Source organism: Bombus fervidus, chromosome 3 (genome assembly GCF_041682495.2).
Source record: "Bombus fervidus isolate BK054 chromosome 3, iyBomFerv1, whole genome shotgun sequence".
Classification (NCBI taxonomy): domain Eukaryota; kingdom Metazoa; phylum Arthropoda; class Insecta; order Hymenoptera; family Apidae; genus Bombus; species Bombus fervidus.
The window spans coordinates 18912109-18934535 of record NC_091519.1 but is presented as its reverse complement, the minus strand read 5'-3'; the positions used below and the strand labels follow the sequence as shown (position 1 = coordinate 18934535).

Here is a 22427-nt window from a genome sequence, read left to right as displayed (position 1 = left end):
GTGAGCACATCTTTTTCAATTTGCCTTCGATTTTCACGTACAGAGGAGAGAGAAGGAGGGATTTCGAAAACATTGGATCGTGTTCGACATGAATTTTAGTTGGAACGTGCAGGGTTCCGGTGAGAAAAATAACCGCGCGAGGATCGATCTTCGTCTTGGCGAAATTTCGCGTGCACACGAGTAAACAGAGGGTGAAGGAGGACACGCGATTCGTTGGTGCCTGTCGACGCACGCGTACACGTTCTATCATACACGATATATCATAGGCAATGTGCATCCTAGCGATCGTGGCATACGTTTCGCGTGACCCGTGAACGTTCTGCCTGTAACGCGCTACGACTCTCACGAGTTCACGAAATCGGGGCTGATCGTTCCAATTGTTTACCCGTGCATCCGTTTGGTCAGACACTGGGAGATCGTTCGAGCTAGTAGCATCGAAGTATCAACGATGGTAATCGTCGCTGTGCTATAAATTTACGTCACGTCCGTGTAGCGTGTATCACGATAGTATCCTTGGACGTTGGTGTCCGAGAAAAGAAGGGAACGTATCAGAGCGAATCGATTTTCAACAGTATCGACGAATACCCGTCGAGAACTATCTCGTTTATTTACGCTGGTTCCGTACGAAAGGTATTAGCTTAGGAGAAAAGGAGAAACAGAATAGTCCGAGCGCGTGGTATAGCGGACTTTTCTTCAGTGGCAGATGGCTTGAAATCGTATGCACCGCGTCCTGGTCTCTGCATCGCATTTTACAGCACGTTGCGAGCCCCGAAGGCTCTGTCTAAGTAACAGTACTTCCTCGCGCTCGGTGGAGTAAGCCTCTCTCCGAAGAACGGGACCCACACTCCACGAGCCCGCTCTCTACACGCTCCTCGCCTCTCGCCCCCTCCCGTCTCTTCGCCGAACATACTCTTTCTGTGTATTTCCCTCTCCTTCTATCGTGCCCGAAGTAGTCTGGCCGGTCGAGCACGGGGAGTCTCGTGAAACCAGTCCTCGTACGGTGGACCTCTCGGTTGGGACCTGGCGAAGAGAGGAGGTTGTTCGCTTGTTCCTCTACACCGGCACCTTTTGCACCTGCCGTGTGATTCCAAGTTTTTTTGCCTTTCCAAACCGATGCCCTCTGTGCTACCTCGTCCGAATAGTAACGAGATTTTCCGTGGATGTTCGTTCACGCTTCGCCACAGTGAGACTCCGATCGGCTTCGCGTGAATGCGAAGCGACGCGCAGCTTGTTTATCGCGCAAACCAGTCCTGCTAGACGGAAGGACGCATCGGTCATTTGTTAAGTGGCACGCTTTTGTACCGAACGCGGTACTCCAAGATCGCAGGTGTACCATTTGCTGCAACATTTTCGGACAGCTTACCTTCTTCCAGTGACTTTGTCGTTGCGAATACGACGTGTGATTTATAGAGAGGAATGGAATAAGAAACGTTTTATTGAAAAAACGGGAGAAGAATCGAGGATTTTATGAAATTAAAGAGAACGTCCGTGTTACGATATTTTGTATTTCTTAGCGTAGACGTGATGCTGGCGTCAAGGTGCGCGACGTTTAATTCGCCCCATGTCAATTTTTGGAGGATTCCGAGAATCGAGAAAATTCTTACGTGCGAGAAGATCAGCGACCAGTAAATATCAAGATCGGTAACACGTGCGAGCAGAGAGACTCGCGTGAAATCACAGTCACCATGTCAATCGCTGTCGAAGCGTATCGGAGGTCGAGGTGTACTTTGGAGAAATAAAATGAACGAAAAAGCTAAATAGTCCGTGGAAGTTTAGAAGAATCCGTCGTGGTCGCCGAAGCCGAGCGATTATCAGTTTGGCGAAAGAGAGGTTATGTGCCTCTCTCCGGATTCGACCTAACCTCCAAGTGTCTCGGTTACGAGTCCCACTAATCTAATTCGTGCCTCTTACTGCCGCGCACTCGATGGAAGCGCTGACCGTATGCTACATCGTGTAACTTCTTTTTATAGCTATCGATAATCATCGTGCGATCTCGAGGATTTGGGATCGAACGGAAACAGTACGACGCGACGTCGATCAACGTAAGATATCGACCATCGCCATTGTTGAATTTTAAGAAATCGTTTGAAGTGTCGAATCTTGTGCTTTTCGTTGTCACATTCGCTACCCTTTTCGGTCACGGCAACGTTATCGATTTAGTGACCGGTGAAATTCGATCGATATTGCCTTCGCGTATAACTCGATTCGTGCGAAGAATAGCACGGTGCAGTGGTTAATCGGACCGAGATCGTAAAGATCGAAAGCAAACACGTTTCGAGTCAGTGTTCTTTTCCTTCTCGCGTGTGCGTGTTCGAGCTTGTGCGTTTCGTTTTTCTTGTTTGATCTCCGATCGCTCTTGCCTCGACGCCGAAACGAATCGATGGATCGACGCTGAGGGTCGCTGAGAAGAATACGCGAAGAAACAGCCAAAAATGAAGACCACACAACGCGCATTAAGGTAAGATCTGTGCGAAAGTTGCTCGACAAGGGAATTTACGTATTCCGGTACGCTCTATGCTTTTCTAGAACGGTTGGCGATAACAGTAGGCGGATCATCGTCCGCTGTAAAAGCTCGTTCGTTTAACGAGGGCCGTAACGAGTCGCGTTTGCTTGGACCATTGGAAAGTCACGGTGTATTAACGTCGAAACAGACATAAATCGAATTATCCTCGAGCCGTTTGTTATGGCTCATTTTCTTCGAAATCTCTGTTAATAATCCTATCCGTTCCTCGCGCGAGCGTACGTCGTAGCGTAACCCTGCAGGAGGTTCAACGGGACAGGAAAAATCTGAAACGTGAAAATTTGAAACGTGTCGTCACAACGATGAAAGCGCGTCGTTTTAAGTTGTTACTTTCTTCGTCGTCGAATTCAGCGGCTATCGCACTTTACGAATAAAACACCTCATTTCCTAAGAATGTCCGTAGGTGGTAGCGGTTGGCATTGAGATTTGCATCATCCTATAACATCCCGGCATACTTTTTCCTGCTTCTTTGTCGCCGGATCGTAAACAACGTTACAATGGCGCAACGGCAAATTTCTTGGGAGGTGGTTCGACACGGAGGAGCCACGACGTAAACGAGCAATAACGCGCCACATTTCAAGCGAATTTACATGCAGTGTTTTCGAATTGATAAAAAAAGAGCTGAATTCTGACAAATGATCAATGCGATCATTTTGAAAGAACGTGCGCCGTTCGTTCGATGGCAGGTAGAGCGCGATGCAAACTCCCTTTAATCACGAGATTAACTCTGCGATCTGTTCGCGAACCGTGTGTATTGGTCCACTGATAAATTGACGAGTATCTCGGCCACGATCGCGATCCAATTACATCGGTAGTCGTTTGTTAGGACCAACCACCGCTACGCGTTTGGCGAACGTCGTAAAACTCTGCGAATTGTTATTGTCGTATTCGTGCCTCGGTCATACATATACGTATGTCATTCACCTTTAAAACGACGTAAAAAAAAAAAAAAAGAGCGCGGTGGCGTGGGTCGGAGAACGTAGTTTCGATGATCGATTCACACCTTTGATCGGGAAAGTGACGTTCGTTTATCGGCTTAGAGGGACAGATAAGATAGAACACGATCGCACGAACGACTATGTAAATGTTACTCGGCGTATTGTACGAAGGCTTTGCATCGAAAATGTCAGGTGCTCACCGACTGACGACTCGGCTCGAGTCGTTGATCGTGCTTGTGTCGTTGTCGCGACTGCCGTCTCTGGAACACCTGCACGGGCAAATTGAAATGCTAATTTGGAAGCTGCCACCTTCGGAGGCTGCCGGGACTTCCCGCTATTTCGGACTAGCTTCGTTTTCGACGTTTGTCCCCTCCATCGAATTTTCCCCATTCTTCTCGCGGTCGTCGCGTATCAGGACGATCACCACTTTCTCGTTAGTCGGCATTTTCAGCTTTTTCCGTCTGCCGTAATGCTCGGTGTCACGATCCATCGGTGACTCCGCGGCAACCTTTCTCCGGCGAGAAGATCGAATTCCTCGGGCATTCGTCGGCCGAACGTTCGTTTAGGAACAATAACAGTATCACGACTGGGCCTTCGCATACGAAAGAGGCCGGTTATCGCGACCGATCCGAAAGTGGGGCTCTCCCCGAAAAAGGGAATAGAAAGCGGGAAAAATATCGAATGAGAATACCGACCGGCTTGGTCGTTGGGTCGGTGAACCACAAAAAGAAGTTTCGACGTTTCAAACATAAATCTTTCTCGATGGCGCTTCAATTTTTCATTGTTACGCCAGCAAATTACCTGCTAGAGGTAGCGTCTGCGTGCTTCGAATAAATTAACGAATATTCGGCAGCAATTTGTTTCGTTCCGAGTTTATATTCGCTGGCGAGTAAGACGGTAAAAATAACGTATCCGCCGCTGATGAACGCCGGAGCTGCAGTAATTATGGAATCTGTTGCGACGTCTGGGAATATGCTTTCCTTCTTCTGGTTTCGTGAAAACGAAGCGTCGATAGTCGCGTAGCGAGACGACTTGTTCGATTCTCCTCTTATCTCCAGCTTCTCTCTCCTTTCCTTGTTCCCTCGCTCTTCTTTCTATTCTCTCGTCGAACGAAGCTCTAATTAAAGCATTTCAATTAAGGGGATCAACCGGCCATTGTACCTCTCCAGCGACTCGACTCGACTCGATTCGATGAATTTTCCCTCGACGTCTCTTCAGGCTTGGGAAAGTCGTCCTTGATGCGATTAATTGCAGAAAGCGGATTTCTCTCTTCGTCCTTTTCTCCCCTTTCCCTCTTTCTCTTTCTCTTCCGGAGCAGCACGCCAAGAGAAACACAGCCCGGAGTTTCTTCTTTCTTCGTTAACTCTTAATTGATCGAATTTCGTTGCAGATTTTTCCACGTAGAACAGCCGTTCCTGTCTAATTTCGTTGCACGCGTCTCGTGGGCGTTTCGCGCGTCCTTTTCACAGAAGCTTCCTCGCTGATCGAAAGCGACGTTGACGTCTAGTTGGAACACGGTAATACGATTGTTTCGTTTGAAGAAAGGTTTCCTCTTTCGTAATAGGAACGCGGCTCGGAATCCGCTCTCCCGACCAACTTTTACGCCGTGTTGTTAAGGTTTTATCTCGTAACAGAGAGAGAGAGAGGGAGGGGGGTGAAATGCGTGGATGAACGTACAATAGAAAAATATATTTAAGCAATTTTAAGTGTAAGTACACCGTGTATGCTAGTCCAGATCCGCACGCCGGCAGCGTTGCTTTACGAAAGGGATTCGAAGCCACGGGTGTATGGGTATTTATACAATTACGGAAAAACCGGCCCGTTGTATCCCGTTGCATCATTTGCGCAAGGCATGTTCCTAGAAAGCTACGAGACTGAGAGGTCCTTCAAATTAATTCAGCGCTAAACAATACTCAATGGCTTCGAGGACTAAGAAAACTAAACTTTAGAAAAATCGTGAAGCTTTCCTTGAAGCGGAATCCGCTTCGACGGATGTACGACTGGTAACGACTTGGTTTTGCTTTTCGAGTCGGAGGAACTCGAATGGTAACGACGATTTTTCCTCGATAGAGGGAAATATCCGTCAACGCGGGAACCCGGAACTATGGTCCCGATGAAGAATAGCCAACACCGTTGTTTAGCCCGTTAATCTCGAGTCATTCTAACGACGTGCAAGCGGTTTCAACGAAATCTCATTAATCTAACTATTTCCACGTGGTACGATGGGATAGAGTTAAGGGCCATAACCGCGTAAGTTATTGCGCGTTACTTTGAACGTTGCGCCGTGCATCATATTTTACTGCTGGCCCGTTACCGGCTCTCCGCCGATATATTTAAAAGAAAATTCGCTAAACAGTTCGCAAGGAAATTACACGCGCGCGAGACACGTGGAGTACAGGGGAAGGGTGGGGCGGCGGCGACGGAGGGTTTCAGAGGAGCTTGTGCTCCGTTTTTAAAGCGTTACGGAATTGTTTCTGGGAAGCGATTGCGCACCGAGCAAACTCGCCGCCTTTTCAACAACCGGTCGTCGAATGGCGAGAGTTTGTTCTTCTAGCAACGCGTAACGATCACCGTCGTCTATTCCGTTCGGCTTAAACCGCCTTAAACTCGCCGTGACTGCAATACCGTTTCATTCGCGTTACCCTTTCGTTCTGTTCGTAATTACTACGCCATTGTAAACTACCGGAATGACTGCCGTTGATCTTGATCTATTCCAATGATCCACTCCAACGTAGAAGACTCGTTCCACCGTTATCCTTATTCTTTGTCAGCTTATAGGACTCGTCGAGCCGAGTTCGTCGATGCTGCCTCTTGGCCACGGACGTAAAATACACGATATCGATTTTTTATCGAAACTTTGATACGAAATTGTAGAAAATTTGTTCGGTTCGATCGTCAATTTATTTGGATAATTCAGGACGCACCAACGGCTTAAGTTTATTTACTTACATTCTTCTTACCATCGCGCCAGGTGGGAGCATCAAGCTGATTCTCGCGTCAGCAGTTTAAGGCTCCACCGGCCTTAAACTTGAAACGCGCGAGGTAAAAATGAGAATGGCGTTGGAGATTCGCGAGTTTCCTAACGATTAAAAAAACGATATCGATGTTTGATAACATTGTTCGGCGAGTTGCTGCTCGAGAGCACGATCCTTATTGCAGGGGTTCGGTTTGCGGATGATTTCGTGCGTGAGTCACGAGTGATTCACCTCGCCGGTAGAACCTGTTGTTGGCAGAGAAATCACGTACCGCGAGATTGTTCGTGCAAAGTCGGCTTCGAAACAATCGTATCTTGGATGCATTTGCAATCGCCTCTGGGTGTTGACCGGTCGTCCAAAAGGGTTCCAACTTCTCGTTCGTCCACTACGTGGTAAACTTTGACTCGGCAAATTTACATATTTACGATCACGCGTCAGAAACGAACAACGGGAAGAACGTTTCTTTTGACGATCTCACGATCGATTTATCGCGGCAAGTGTCGAACGCGAGGATAAAGTTAAACGAGCTAGTGGATAACGGGGTTAAACGGCGGGTCAAGAATTGTTTCTCTTTGACGTCGTCGGCATTGATGAACAAGGAACAATACGACGGAGATTGGACGCTTCGTCGAGCGGAAAACCCGAATGGAAAATGCTCGGACGACGAATAAAAGGACGACGATAACCGAGCGTTGATTGGAGGGTTGCTCGCTTCGCTCCGACAACTATAGCCGAGCTGTGAAAATTCCACCAAGGAAAGCCCCTGATTGAGCGTAATTTCCGAACGGAGCCGTAACTGGGCCAGCCGTATCGCTTTGATACACCTTATTCACAATGGCAACTGCCGCGTAACTTTTACATAACGACTTACTGCCCGAGGCTTCGGTCGCTTCTGTCGTCGGTCGAAGAATCGTTCCATTGTTCGCCCCCATCTTTCCAGTAATCCCTTCTTCCACGTCTGCTTCGTACGTACGTGTTCATCCTCTCTTCCTCCGTTCAGTTGCTCCGTAAATCTCGCGATAATTACATCGCGGATAAGCAACTCTCGCGTCTGTTCCTCTCAATTAGAAGGGATGGTATCGACATCGACGAAAGAATCTGATCCTCGGATTCGATTACGATCGAGTCGACATTGTATCGCATTGTTCACCGCGATAACAGAGGCCGCATAGTTTCACAATTTGATAGATCGATTCGATAGCGTGCTGTACGGGATACGTCTGATCAGAGAACGCGGCGGAGCAACGGTTCGTCGAAGAATTCGTTATCGATGTTCGTTCCAGGGGCTCGTCCGTCGAATTACAATCGACGCGGATGCTTTCCTCCTCGTTCGGCACGCGTCAGGTTCGTCCGTGCATTCTTTCGAAACGTCGACGTTTCTCTCGTATTACCAAATGGAAAGAAAAGAAGCGGAGAGTGCGAACGACGTTGCCGAGGCACGTCGTTCCGCGTATAAAAGTCGAATACCACGCGACGAGCGTTAATTTTCAGAAAGTCGGCTAATAAGATTACATGGTTACCGGTTTAGGAAGGCATCCGCCGGACAGAAAAAGCCACGCCGTGAAATTGCGTCGTCGTGAAATAACCGTTTCGACGCGAAAGCGCCTCCGCGACTTCCTGTTTTTCCTTTTTCGTCCCTCGTGTGGCTCCGGTGATCCGTGACGAGACGCGATTTCAGTCGGGATCCGCCGATATCCTCGCTGAAATTCTCCAACGCTACGTTCCTGGCTATTATTTCACCGCCAATTGACCGGTGGTCGAACGTTTCAACGGATTCGAGAAACGTCGCATACGAACAAGTACGTGCGTCCGTGCGGTCACGTTTCGACGGAGAGTCCAGCCTTGACACACGTCGCACGTTGACGTAACAAAAGTCGCGCTCCAACGAATTTTTCCCATTTTCCACGAGTAATATGCCTATTTCGCTTCGTACCGATTTTCCACGGCTATTCTCCGCGAGAGCTAACATTCTCCGAATGACGTATTTTCAATTGCGAACCGTTAGTTGGCCAGTAAAATGTATGGCAACTATTTGCTACACCAACTCGGCGTCTACATTAGACAGAACGTTATATATCGTCTTCGTTTTATACATGCCCCAGAGCGTAGCAACGTTTCATCTTTGGTATCCGTTATCGGGCCTATTTTTCTCCGCGCTCGAAACGCTCGAGAACGTTGAAATATTCGACCAAGAGCGAACGTTTCAAAGGTGCAGGAGTTTCTTTCTGCGCAATTTCCACGATATTCGAGCGGGCGAACAACTGTGTGGGTAGGATCGCGGCGCGACGCACGTGGAAACCGTGAAATTTCGCGATGACGTCAATCAGTGTCAATTGATTTTCAGCCGGTCCGAAGATACCGGCTGGTATCATCGAGCGACTATCCTCGTTTCGTCTCGCTAGTAATTAACGCGAAACCTCGTACGAACGTCGAGTTACGAGCGTCGAAATAAAAAGAGAGCCAGCATTAAAATTACGACTTTTATAACGCTGTTGGAAATCACACTTTGCCAAGCAGAAACACAGTTTGCCGAGATCGACGTACGCTTGCGAAAAATTCGCGCAACCACGTGACCGGCATATTTACGACTTCGCCGGACACTGCAGGGCAGGAGGTCCTGGTGCGTACCGGAAATTAGATATATCCGTGTCGCACGATACTTTGGTAAGCTGCGTTCATCGCGCGACCTCGATATCCGTCCAGCTTTAGCTCGTTAACCGAAACGAACGAGGCGTATAACCGTTTGCGTGTTCCGCAGGTTTCGATGTGACTGAAATCGTTCGTGACAGAAAATTCTTATATCCGTTAAACGTTACATTCCCGTTTTTCTGCTATCGTGTTCTAGTTGTCGATTGTATATATATATATATATATTCTGTATGAAGTTTCGTAGAAAGAGCGTTAGAAAGAAGGTAGCTTCGACGAGATGTTAACGCGTTCGGATTCATCGGGAATAGCTTCGAATTACACGATTCGCAAGTGTATCGGCAGATCAGGTCGCGTCGTATAGAGACAAAGCTCGTTTCGATCGAGATGGTCGATGCTTTTCATAAATTTACATAACGTGTAGTCTCTTGCTTTGGCCCGTGAACCGTGCACCTCTTAGAGGCGCAAACGACGATTCGAATTTTAAATTCTCAAAGGTCGGGGGGATCGTAAAAATTCAAGCAGGTAGAAGAGAATCGAACGAAGAGAGCTCGTGAGTGGGCCGTTGGAAGTTTTCAGCTTGCCAGTAATTACCGATCGATCGCGGAACAGGCAACGGTTCTGCTTAGTTGGATCACTGGAGGCTTTGTCTCAGGCGAGTTCCGATGCCGGACCAGGAGGCGATTAGGAGGCAGGTTCGAGTTTCGAGCAGTCGCGTTTCGGCGAGATCAATCGTGCGAGACTCGTCCTTCGGGACTTTCTTGTTGCTTTTCGTTCCCCCGCTCTTCGTCCGATCTGCAGGCTCGCGTTCTATCGCACGTTTCAACATCCGCGTCAACATCCTCGTTCATTCTTTCTCTCTCGAACGTCGGCGAATCCTTTTTACAACGACAGGCTTACGCTACGTGTAAAAGCATCTCGATACGTTTTTTTAACGCCTAAACGCACGGTAGTTTGCCATTTGAAAACATATCTGCTCGGATACGCTTTATTTTTGATCTTCGAGTTCGACGAACCGAATGTTCGATCGTCGATTCGTGTAATTCGTGTCCGTCACCCACCTTTATACGCGTTATATATAGACTAGCATCGTTACGCCGAAGCAAAAGCGATGCCTTTAGGCGTCAAGATACTCTGATTAATCGAACGTTTAGTCCGATAAACGATTCGTCGATCTAACAGCGATATTCGTTAAGCGTAATAAGTCTGAAGTATTAATCACGGCCGATGCGGCGCCGCTCGTTTAACGTCGAAAGCGTAGTAATAGGTTTTCCATTGGACCAAGCGAACCGTGAAAACCGCCAGTCGCGATAATCATTTTTACTCGACGTATAATACGCGATGCTTCTTTTTAAGAAAACTATAGCCTCTTGGGAGAGCGAACTCTGGTGGCCGATTTTACGAACGTCGACCAACGAACGGCTTTGTTCTTCCTCGTTTCTATTAGTCGTTTTCACAGCGTTAGGACTCCGTTTAGGGAGCATCAACCACCGTGTCCGCGTATATTTAACGATCGGTTCCAAAACCGTTCTCGCGCATATCCGTTTAACGATCCACAAAATTGCGGAACGTCGCTCGTTAAAGCCTGAAAACCGAGGCCCGATACAGTTCAGTTTTATTTGCCTTCGAATTTGACATTTACGCGTCTGCGCGACCCGTAAAAATGCACCGGTTCCGCCTTCGAGACCGGTTGTACTTTCACGCGTGGAAACTCGTCGGAAAATGCCATCTCGATCGATCTTGAAAAATTGCCAAATCGGAGGACCAATATTTTCGTTCGAACTATAGTTGACATCGGATTTAACCGCTACCGGAGTTGTGGCTAACTATTACGGTTGCAACCATAGCAGACAGAGTCGTCCGATGGAAGAGGTACGGTCGTCGTGGAATACGCAACGTGCAAATTAACGCGATTGTAAATAAGAGCGCGTAACGCTGGTGCGAAGTGGTTCTGGCGTTTCAATTTCGTTCTAACGTTTCTCGGCTAACGTAGCGACCGTGGACCGAAAGAAGGAAAAACGGAGGAGAATAAATCGGTGTACTGCAAATACTCGAGTATCTTATACCCTAGATGCATTAGGCCGTAGCATAAGTACGGCATAAACGCACGTGCGATGCACTCGTGGCTGATTGGTTTACCACCTGCGGCTACTTGACTCTTTACGCCTCGAACGGCCTTTAAAGTTTCCCTCTGGCCACCCTTGGTTGCCCTCGTCCTCCGGCTCCCTTTGTCTCTCTCCACGGTTCATCAGCTCGGTTTATTTCTTTCGTTTCGACGCTCTCTCGGAAGTCGATCGACCGTCGGTGATATCTCGATATCGAATCGATTCGTTTCAGGGTCGAGTGCTCTTCGTACATTGATTTTGCCGAGTTCGGTGGCGCGTGTGCTCCTCGCTCCTTTCCACGGATTCATCGCGAGAGCAAACGCGAAACGCTCGTCTCGTTCGTGGGAACTTAGTCGATCCCGGCTCGTAAGTAACGCCTATTTTTTCCTTGCTTGGCAAAACAAGCCAATTATCGGCGGTTTCTCGATCGCGCTGTTCGATTCGAGAAAGCGTAACCGCTGTCGAATTTACGACGTATCCGGTTCGTTTCAAAAGCTCTCTCGCGCACCGTGAAAATTTTACGACGGGTCATGGGAAAACGCGGCAGGATTCGATTACCGCGGATGGAAGCCGTATCAACGCGGAAAACGACACAACGGCATTTCCTGCACGCATCGATGCGTGTGAAAAACATGCTCCTGTATGACGTTGCGTGGCCGGTCATCGTAGAACGCAGCACGTCGTGTTTCAGCCACTTTATCGATTACGCTGTTACCTACTCCTGTCAATTTTCGCGAAAGTTCGCGGGCGGACAGGATTCCGAACCTGTCTTCGCGAGCTTTTCCTCTTTTTACCGACGCATCCAGGCCGATCGATCTCCCCGCTTTGTTTAATTCCACTCCGACCACGATTCGCTGCCCGTCTTTCAATCTCAGGTATATTACGCTTTTCGGAGATTATGTTCTTTCAATTGCAGCGTATACGAGTTTCTCGATGGAAAACTCGTTGTCGCGAAAATGCTCGTTCGATCCTTGGTAATCGAATTTATTCAAAGTTATTCGCGACACGTTCGTTCTTATTTCCTTGGAATCGTAGCGAAGACTACAAAGGCGCGGATGGCAGAGAAAGGGGACTTGGTATCGATCGATCCCACTCGAAAGCGAAGCTGGTTGGCGCAGTTTTCAGGTTTCACTTGGCTAACAGGCGTCCTACGGGCTATTCCGTGAACGACGCATCGCAAATACGGCGACGGTCACTGAAAGAGGAATAAAACTGGCGGAGAGCAGTTGAGATCGCTTTACAATAAACGCGGAAAAAGTATTCGACTGAAAACGATGGCGAAGCGAAAGAGGGCAGGAAGGCTCTTTCATCGCGTTCGCGTTTCAACGGCGACGTCTCCAATCTCTTTCTCGCATTCAAGTTTAACGTTCTTATCGGGAAAATTTGTTTTCCCAATATCGACTTACGTTCTTCCTGTTCGCTGTCCGTCCGACAGGTAACGATAGCGTGGACGTCGAAGGACAACGTAGCTTCCGTCGAAGCGAACGCGACAGTCGGAATGAAAATTCGCTTATGTTCGATGAAAGAGATACAGCGAGTTTGCAAAATAAAGCGTACGCGTTTTACATGCAGGCAGCCGCGATAGACGCGTTTATTTTTTAATTCAATTTCTATCGTTGTCGGTGCTGGCAAACACGCTCCGCATCGCCGGTCCAATCAAGAAAGATAACGATCGATAATCGTGTGTTTCAAAGCGAGAGTAACAGCCTCGAGTTGGTTCGTGTCACGAAATCGGACTTTCAAGAAGACACGTTCCTTTTTTTTTTTTTTTTTTTAATATATCGTAGAAAGAAAGTAATTTCCAAGCCGGTTCCGTACGAACGAAGCTTCCAATTCCTAAGCCCTGTACGTTCCTCGAAACCTCTCGAATTGCTCGTTCGCATCCTCGAAACGCGTAAGCTTTGACTCGTGATCCATTTAACGACTCCATCGAGAATCCGTACGTCCCGTTGTATTCCGTCGCGTGTAACGATATCGTGAGGTTTAGCTTCGGGAAACGGAGTTCGCGATCGAGTCGCTGCGCCGTATCAGAGACGCGAATTCGCGCGTCAGGGAAAACCAGCGGCAGAGCAACGTTTTTCTCCGTGTGGGCAAATAGTCGCGAGAAGGCAGGACGGAAAGGGGAACGAACCGATCCACCTTTGATTTCCAATTCCACGTACGAGTATTTATCTTTCGAGAGGAATGCGGTGGCAGAACGCACAGCGAGATGTTATCGAGACAACGTTGCACGGTCTTCTCCCCCCGCGTTTTCATGCTTGGCGCGATAAGAACTTCTTTCGGATGACTCGGCGAAGATGCGAGAGAGCCTCTTCTCGTGGTTGCTGGTTTTCGCGTTTCCCTGGCGTGACCGCATGATCGACGTCCCTCTCGGGTCGACCGGCTCGCGGATGTCGGATGGGAAAAGAAGCCAAGACCCCCCGAAGACAAGAAGATACCCCGTTGAACGTTGCTGTGCGCGGCAATCTTCGAAGGACGCGGAGTTTCGCAAACCGAGGTATCATTTACAATTTAAATACGTTGATTCTCCCACGTGTGCGCCTCGGCGAACGTCTTCGTACTTCTTCGTGCTTCTTCTTCCTTCTCATTTGCTCGGCTCCTCTCGGAGCGCAACTCGCGGATTCGTGGCCGATTTATGTTTATTCGTCACACGGCTACAACGCCGTGAAATCACGATCTAACCCTCCGATTTATGGCCGTATTCAAACGAGGGTGAGTTTTATAACGCGCGAGCGTGCGCAATCGCACACGTGCGACGCGCTCGAGTTACTTGGACTCTCGCGCGATCGCTACAGTTCGTGGTTTCGCGTTGCTTTTTACATCCGTCTGGTTTCCACGCGCGATGCTAAAACTGGAATTGAACTAGACGCGCGTTCTTCCTCCTCGGTTTTCATCGACCGCGTCGTGATTCTCGTTTGGCAACGAAATAACGGCGTATGGTTATACGCGATAGTAGTTAGGAAGCGAAGAGAAGCGCTCTCTCTCGGGATGTATTTTCCTCTCGATACGGCTCGCTGTAGGACGTTGGCTGGTCGTGCGGCGTACATGATCCTCTTGAAAACAACAGGAACAAGAGGAGATCCCGTTGTTGCTGGCGGGTGGAGTCGAAGGTCGATTTTAATGGGCAGCCGCGGCGGTAGTGCACGTAAGAGTGATATACTGCCAAGAGGAATTGCTTTTAATTGCTGTTGGGTGTCCGTGACCGTAGAGAGGCCACTTCTTCGCCTTTTCTTCTTTTTATTCTACGACTTCTCACTGTCTCTCGTTCGTGTTCTTTTCTTCCTCTCGAGAGTCTGCTTGCGATCGTCGAATGTTGCCAGCCAAGAGAATATTACTTGCCGCAGTTTTCGACGAACTCGTCGCGAGTCAGGAAAACGAACAAATTTTCATGGAATAATTTTCACGTCGATCGATATCGAAGCTTTTGATCGTCGAACGGAAGAAAGCCTGGCAATATCTCTCTATGCGACACTTATTGCCACGTAGTCTCTCTCTTTCTCTTTTACATTGTCCATTGTGGCTACCCGTACCTCCTTTTATGAAATCCATTTGCAGCGGGCCCGCATTTATATGGAAATCGAATGCACATATCGTTCGAGCGGCCACTTACGTTCGAACGCTATCCCCCCGGATACAGTTTGACCAGTCATCAAAGTCAAAGGGGGAATAATCTGATTCACGCGGAGCTACCGGCATCGGTTCCGCCCGTTGTTTAATAGCGGCGAGCGGGCACGATCGCATCGCTCCATTATAAATTCCTCGTCGCATAAACTGCATATTATCGGAGATTAACCGTCGAGATTAGAGCTTCGCCTCTCTAATCTATTCGGAGCGCTCGTTACCGCGTGAGAACACGTACTAGTTTCGCGGAATTAGAATTCTAATCTCGCGGACTGCAACGCTCGAGAAAACGTCCACCTTCCGAAATTCTACATCGACATCGAGCCTTTTACCTTACGCCGATGCTTCGACGCGTTCGCCGAGAGTATCTGACTTTCGTTATGTACAGCGTTGTACGCTCTACTCCGCGCGCCGCGATACTTTGTACGCGTATCAACTCGATACCAACTATCGCTACGTATTTCCTCGCCATCTGTTGCTTTTCGGTTCGCGTTTTACGTTCGAATCGCCACTATCCGAACCTACGAGGGAACGCGTCAAGAGAAGCGCTTCGAGTCCGGGAAAACGCGCGATTGAGAAAAAATGGTGGATGGGGAGAGGAAAGTATCTTGACTATTCCTGGCGCATCGACTTAGGACGATCGAGCTGACAGTGTTCGCAACAAGGGAACCGATGGATCATCCTAGATGACTGTGCAAATCCGTCGATCGGCTGGAAACCGTGTAACGCGAGAAAATCAAGCGAATCGAACGTGAGCAACGTCAGAGAGGTTGGTATCTACTGCGACGAACGAGCGAGGTTGTAACCTTTCTCTATCCTGGTGGGTATTTTTGCGTTACCAGAGGAAACGCGGAGAAAAAATTGCTCCGACACAAGCTGCGACGTAATTGTTGCGCTACCCTCGAGCGTCGTACCCTCGAGAGGCAAGATTGGCGTAATAAAGCGAAGCTTTTTCCAATCGCGATCATTACGCTCGTTCGATCGATGGAAAGACGTCTTCTCAACATGGTCGGCCGTCAGTGGAATTAGCGATACAGCGTCACGACCAATCGCGTTGTAAACGCGTAGATTCGTTCGATGCGATTCGTCTCTTATTCGATTATTGCGCGAAAAAAGTTTTACGCTTCGACGAACTCGCTGCGCGAAAAGTCGATGGAAGCTGGTACGGCCGATCGTCGAAGAGGAAGCTCGCGTAACCTTGTCATCGCGTTTTGTATCGATCTGTTACGCACTTGACTCGTTCGCGAGGCGAAAGTGAAAGCGAACGAGAAAGAAGGGAAAAGCTCGCGCGACCGGAAAAACTTGCGCGAGCTGAAGCTGTAAGCGCGATAGCGCTCTTTCTATCCGTGCCTAACGGCTCGCTGTAGAGAGAATTCTCGCAAACGCGACAGAATTACGTAACAAACAGAGAGAGGAAGATTCGTGGAAAAGATTGTGTCAAGGTATGGCGAGGATTTGGAGGGAATAAAAAGTTAAACTTTATTTACATATTAACTAAGTTCACCTTTACACGTGGATTACTCTCCGAGCAGCTAGAAGACACTCGCTTTCTTGCTTTTTTTCTTCTAGTCGTACATTCACGTACAGTCGCATACACTCTAGAGAGGGAATGCACACACGCGTCTGCTCGCTGTTCGCTCTCACTCTCACACGTACGATACGAATGTACTATCTGTTTAACAGATTGAAATAGCGAACGGATGACGTTAATGACAAAACCGTCGATTAATATTGCGTTAACGTAAGAAACGTCAAATAAAATTATAAACGTCCCTGTTACGAGCTAATATTATTTCGATTATTTGTACAGCGTGTGTCACGATTAATTCGTACAGCGAACGTTCTATCGACGTTATGTTAAGAACGATTAATAGAGTATCCGCGCCACGCGGATAAAACCCGTCGCTATTTCCAGAGCAAAGTCAAATTAACGAGAAAGATCGTTTTTGGCTTTGTAGAACGGATGACATCTAACAAGAAGCACTCGCGTTGCGCGTGTTTGACTTTGCGAAAGGCGGTACGTTGGTCGAAAGGAATCCATCGAAGACCTTCCGTCCCTTGACAGACGCGGCCATAAATAGACAGCCTTTTGCCATCTGGCTTTTACGAAAGGGAAAAATATGCGAAATAAATGGAAAAGTGCGTAGTCTCGTTATTAGAGAGCGGTAAATAAAATATCGATCGGTAGTAGTCGTAGCCGAAGTGGAAGCCGAAGCATGGGAAAAAAATGAAAGGGCAATGAAGGCCACGAGGGGTGGCGACTGGTAAGTTACGATAATGGCGGACATCGCCAAGTTATGTCAGGATGAGACAAAAAAAAAAAAAAAAAAAAAAAAGAGGAAAGAAGGAAAGGGCGAGACGAGAGAAAGAAACCGACCTCCGCAAATAAACGGAATCGTTGGAAAAGAGGCAGACATCGCGACGAACGACCAAGGAACGAAGGAAGGATGACGCGAGGGAAGCTGCGATTGGCAGACTCGAGCAGACGCGCCAGGACGAAACAAGAGAATCTTCTCTCGGTAGGATAGACCGTAGGAACGTCGTGAATACGGTACGCTCGGTACGACCGTGATGACTATCATCGAGCGCAATTATCAATGCTCTCCGGACTAATGAACGAAAACGAATGGTAGGTAAGTTAAAGATAGCTTTTAACGCGCTTCGCGAGCTCTTGCCTTGACCCGCTTCCGTCTACCACGTTCCTTCGTATTAAATTAGCAAACGTGCTCCTGTTTCTTCCGAGGCGTTCCAATGTCGCGACAAGCTCGATTTGCAATCTCGATACGATACTAGGAGGACGTTAGGGAAAGTAGCGGCGAAGAAACGGCGCGATCGGCGATCACGTTGAAACGATGGCGAAACTTGGACGAAATTGGATAGGTCGGAGGGATCCTGGAACGGCAGAGGCGAAAGCCGGCAGGACGGTTGGACAGAGAGGTAGAAAGGAAAGAAGGAATAAGGAAGAGACGCGGCAGGAGGCCTCCTGCGACTTTGGAGAACTCATTTGCGAGAATCGTAAAACGATTACTGCCTGTTTGCTTCGTTCGGCGGCTCAAGTCAAACAAGAAATTGCATAAAATCGCAGTCGGCTGTCGGAGGAACAAGTAAGAGAAAAAATAAAGAGAAGGAGAGGTAGGGAAAAAACGAGGAGGCCTCGGGAGGTGACGGTAGGGATTTTAGTGCGACCACCGTGATGAAATAAACGTCACGAGCACCACTCCAGCCATAGAAAACAATGACGAAGGCGTGCAGGATGATGGCTATCGTAAAAGGAAGATAGCGGGAAGGATGTTGAAAACGGTCGGTCGCGAGATAAGAAGGCGAGAAGATGGCGAGCTGCAATAGAACGCGAAAGAGGAATCGAAACGAGGTCGGGAAAAGGCTGGCCGATTTATTACTCTTCTTTCGGAAGAAACTGGTGCAGCTTGCGCCGTAATCTTTACGAAAGCATCGCGTACATCCGAGAGCGAGATTTTTATCAAACGTCGTCGACCCTAGTTGGAGCTCTATCCCGTGGAAGTAGATCGGAAGAGTCGAGTCTTTCTCCGAGAGACAATAGAGACGAAAGGCTCGATGGAGCGTAACGAGATGAAACGCGACGGCATAGCGGAGGCAGAAAGTAAAAGTGGCTGTTCGTTGTTTCAAGTGGATGTGTCGAATACGATAGCGAAAACCGCGGGCAGACCGGTGATCTGAAAATGGCAGCTAATTGTCGCGCTTTCTCGCGTCGTCGTACGTAGCCGCGAGCCGAAATATTTCACCGGCTAATCGCTTCGGAACGGTGTTCGTTTCCATTCGAAATTGTTTGCCTTTCGGTTTTTAATAAACTTTGTTCTATCCTCTTTACGTATCGGCTTTTTCTCTGGAAATTTGCATTTTATTGCTACCATTCGTTGGCTTCGTATCATCGTCGTGTAATTTACGACGCGAAGTTTCTCTCGCTGGTGAAAAGACAACGTTCTTCGGACAATTTACTACGGTTTACGAGGAATCGTGCGAATTCGTTGTCGCTTAATTTCAAGGACCGCCAACGACCAACCTACGATACTTTCGTTATAAATTATTTCTCGCGAACGATCTCTTCGACGTCTAAAACGCGTATGTTTCACGTCAAGTATATTTTAAAGAGATAACGATGGGAAGTCGTGGAAAGGAACTTGGACGCTACGACGAACGAGCCAGCAGGCTTGGTGCACGCTCGATCGCGAATACGGTCGTAGTCGACCTTTATCGTCCTTCGACTTACGAAATAATCGCGCGGTGGCGAGCGCACGCGGCAGGATTAATCGTCCTCACCTTCGATCGCCCCTCCTCGCGTGGCACGAAGGTCCCGATTGGACGGGAATCGGCGTTCTCGCCAACAAGCGCCGATCCGCGCACGGCCGATTTCATACGTTCACCTTTTCCTCGGCAAATGCCAAGTCCTCGAGAACGTGTTCTGCCTCTAACGCCGATATACGTGCCGGTCGCGCTGCGGCGGAAAGAGCAGAGGCAAGACGGAGAGAACCGCTCTTTTCCGACCTGCTTCGACCGCACACCGCGATTAATTACAGCCCCTGGCCATCGAATTAGGACCGCGTGCAACGATTTTCATTCGAACGCGTTTAGGCCACTTTTACGAGCAAACGCCGACCAACGAAATTCCACGGTGCCCGGAGAGAACAGCCAACAGATTACTTTGCACATTTGCGCGTTTCATAGTGAAAATTGCGCGTTCCATGATGACGTAACGAGCGTCTCTGGTAATCGCAGGCTATCGCTCATCGATAATGTTGCGAGAGGGATCGAAAGCTCCCAAGAGACGATTCGATCGAAGTATCGGAGCGGTGATTACGGCAACTCTGACTTCTTCGAGTCGAACTCTCCTTCGGTCTTCCTTTCCACGTTGAAAAGTCTGAATTAACCTTAGTATTCGAGACTGGATCGCTTCTGTCTAAATAAGGTTCGGGTTAGGTTATAGATGTACTTTTCAACGTTGTACAAAATGTCCGACGTAGCGAGGCGCAAAAACTTTCTACGTACTCGCAGGTTGCGTTCCATTCGCGTTGAAAGAAGAAGCTGAACGCGATAAACCGATACGGGCTATAGAGTCAACGTTTCACGGATGAAAGTTCTTCGCTACTTGCAGAGGATCGTTTATTTGCGATTTGTCCATCTAGCCGTTATTCAGGCGAACTTCTTCTGTTCGATGGACGCGTGGTTAGCTTTGCCCGAAGCACGCGTACGCGTTGTTTACCGCTGCGACTTGCCAACTGGGTCGGCCAAGTTTTCACGATAATCCGCTCGAGACTAATCCTCGAGTTCGTTCCTTAATACCGAGACAGAGGACACAGACAGTTTGTCCGGACGACGGGAGAGTTTGTCGTCCGGCCTCTTCGGGGATTCCTTATTCCGAGACAAGAGGCGTAAATTTCGCGTCTTTGTCATCCGTTAAAAACCGGCCGGCAGTTAAGCTAAGCTTGCAGGCTTGCTTGGAGACTCGAGCTTTAGCGGCGTAATGCAGCGAATCGATCGGTAATTCCGTGATTTATCGTATTACTTTAACGAGCGTACCGTGATCCGGGAATTCTGCTCGTTACAGAGTCGTCCAAGACGTGCCTCTTCAAACGAACCTCACCCTTTCCACGTAACGCTATCTCGTATCCGATTCCGCGGCGAAAAAAGAACGTTTCCACGCCGGATGAAGACCTGTGTACACAAAGACGGTATGCAGTCGGTATGAACGCCGGTATGTAAACTCCGCTGCACTAGGGGAAACGTATTTACGAAGCACCGCAAATTGCCGGCTCTCGTTTTTCTTCGCCATGCGTCGTCGTGGCATCTTCGTCAACCGTATGGACCAGGCCGCGACGAAGAAAACGATACGCTCGTTACCACGTATATTCCAGAAAAGAACGATCCTCGCGCGTAATTGAATATTTCTTACGGGACGTCACAACGGGCTACGATACGATAACCCAAGTAAGAGTATCGGATCTCTCGTTGAATATAAAACGAAGAAAGATTAAATATAAAGGCAAGCTTAAAGATCTCGTACGTAAGATTTTACGCATTCTTCTCGCGTAATCGCACGTACAGCGCGCCCTAATCCACTAGGATACTTTGCCACGAACATTCGTTAAATACCTCTTCTCACTTGCGGAACGGCGATCGCTCGGGGCGAGCACGAAAGCTCGCGCCACGAAGCGGCTGTTTCTTCAGCCGCCGCGAAACGTACCCTTCGAATCTATTAGTCGAGGAAAATATAGCGTGTAGCATTCGGTGCTTCCTTGCGCGTCAGGATACGCTACGCGTACGCTTAATGAGCAGTGCCCTTCTCGGCGACTGGTAAACCCGCGCGCCATAGCCAAAGGCATAGTAAATCCTGTCGGGTTGATCGCGTACACGGAATATTCCATTTGCCGCGGCACGCAGTCGCACGTGTATTTCGGAAATCACGAATCCCTCTGCCGCGATGCTTTACGATTCTCTATTCCCCTTCCTCCGATTACGCGGCTTCGATTCCGGCCGTGCACTTGCCAACCTACCGCCAGAGATACGATGCTATTATTCTTGATGAACCGTACACGCTGGAAACTCGAAACCGCTCCATTTCGAGTCATGGACGATGGCCATTCGCGCGGATCAAGGTTCCGGTCGAAGAGAACTTCCGTTCGGTTGCTTCGATTTAATTCTCTCCCACGTCCCATCCCTTTCGGTAGCTTCTGGGACACACGAGATACCGCACCATGCAAACGACTATGAAGGCGGATCTGCATCCGGTATCAAGGGACAAAGGACGAAGCCTTCCGCTTCCAGCCACAGGTTGATCGTCGTAACGACGAGCGATCGAAGCGTTGCTGGCGGTCGTCGAAGGATCGCTGGAACACGGTCGGCGCGCTCTCTTCGTCTCTTCTCTCGGTGTCTCTCGCCCTATGGAGTGAACGTCGTCCTTGCATTGAAAAAGCAGCAAGGTCGTTCAGGACTTATATAGCACGGGCCGGCAAGCTACGGTTCGAAGCCCTCGCTCTCTCACTCGCTCGCTCTCTAGAGAGACGTCCTTTTCGATTCTCCCTTTTGCTGCCTCTCTTTCTACCCCTTCCTACCTATCCATTGCTCGGTGTTTCTTTTTCTTCGCCCGACTCCGACACTCGTACACCGAAGGTGTCCTGGCTCCGTAACTCTCCGACACCGAGCAAACTCTGCATTACTTATCTTCGCGGCTAGACGCTCCCACACGAAGCCAGACTCTGATATACGAGAGTAGCGACGAAATCGTCGTGGCGGGGTAACCGGAGAGAGATAAAACGTGAAGTAGCCGGAGGAGAAGCACGCGATTCGCTACAGTCGTGTTGCTTTTCATCGCGATTTTTCTGTCCGCCGTAACGAGACGTTTACGATACCGTGCACGACCATCGCGCCTATATCCCATACGTCGTCTTACGCGCTTCTCACCCAACCGAATCGAATCGAAGCGAATCGTTCTTCGGGAATTTGTCTTTCAACTTTCTCACGATCTTATTCGCAGCGATGCAATCGATTTGTTCGAGGAAAAACGCTCGCCACGTTGAGAAACGACGTTATTATCGGCGTCGCACGCGCGTAAAATAATCTGTCGGAAATTTTCTCGCGATTTTACGAG

General features: G+C 48.8%; 1 protein-coding gene across 3 annotated transcripts in view; it reads left to right on the top strand.

Moving 5' to 3' along the window:
• The first annotated feature begins 465 nt into the window (after positions 1-465).
• The window catches only part of LOC139998427 (uncharacterized), an 82465-nt gene continuing 60503 nt past the window's right edge, over positions 466-22427 (top strand). For 2 of the 3 annotated variants that reach the window (XM_072022945.1, XM_072022946.1), the window contains exon 1: positions 466-2458. In XM_072022945.1, coding sequence (XP_071879046.1) covers positions 2433-2458 — 26 coding nt within the window. In that variant the 5' untranslated portion in view covers positions 466-2432. Of the gene's footprint in view, positions 2459-13560; positions 13683-22427 lie in introns of those variants that run through there. The other variant, XM_072022944.1, reaches the window with a different exon arrangement.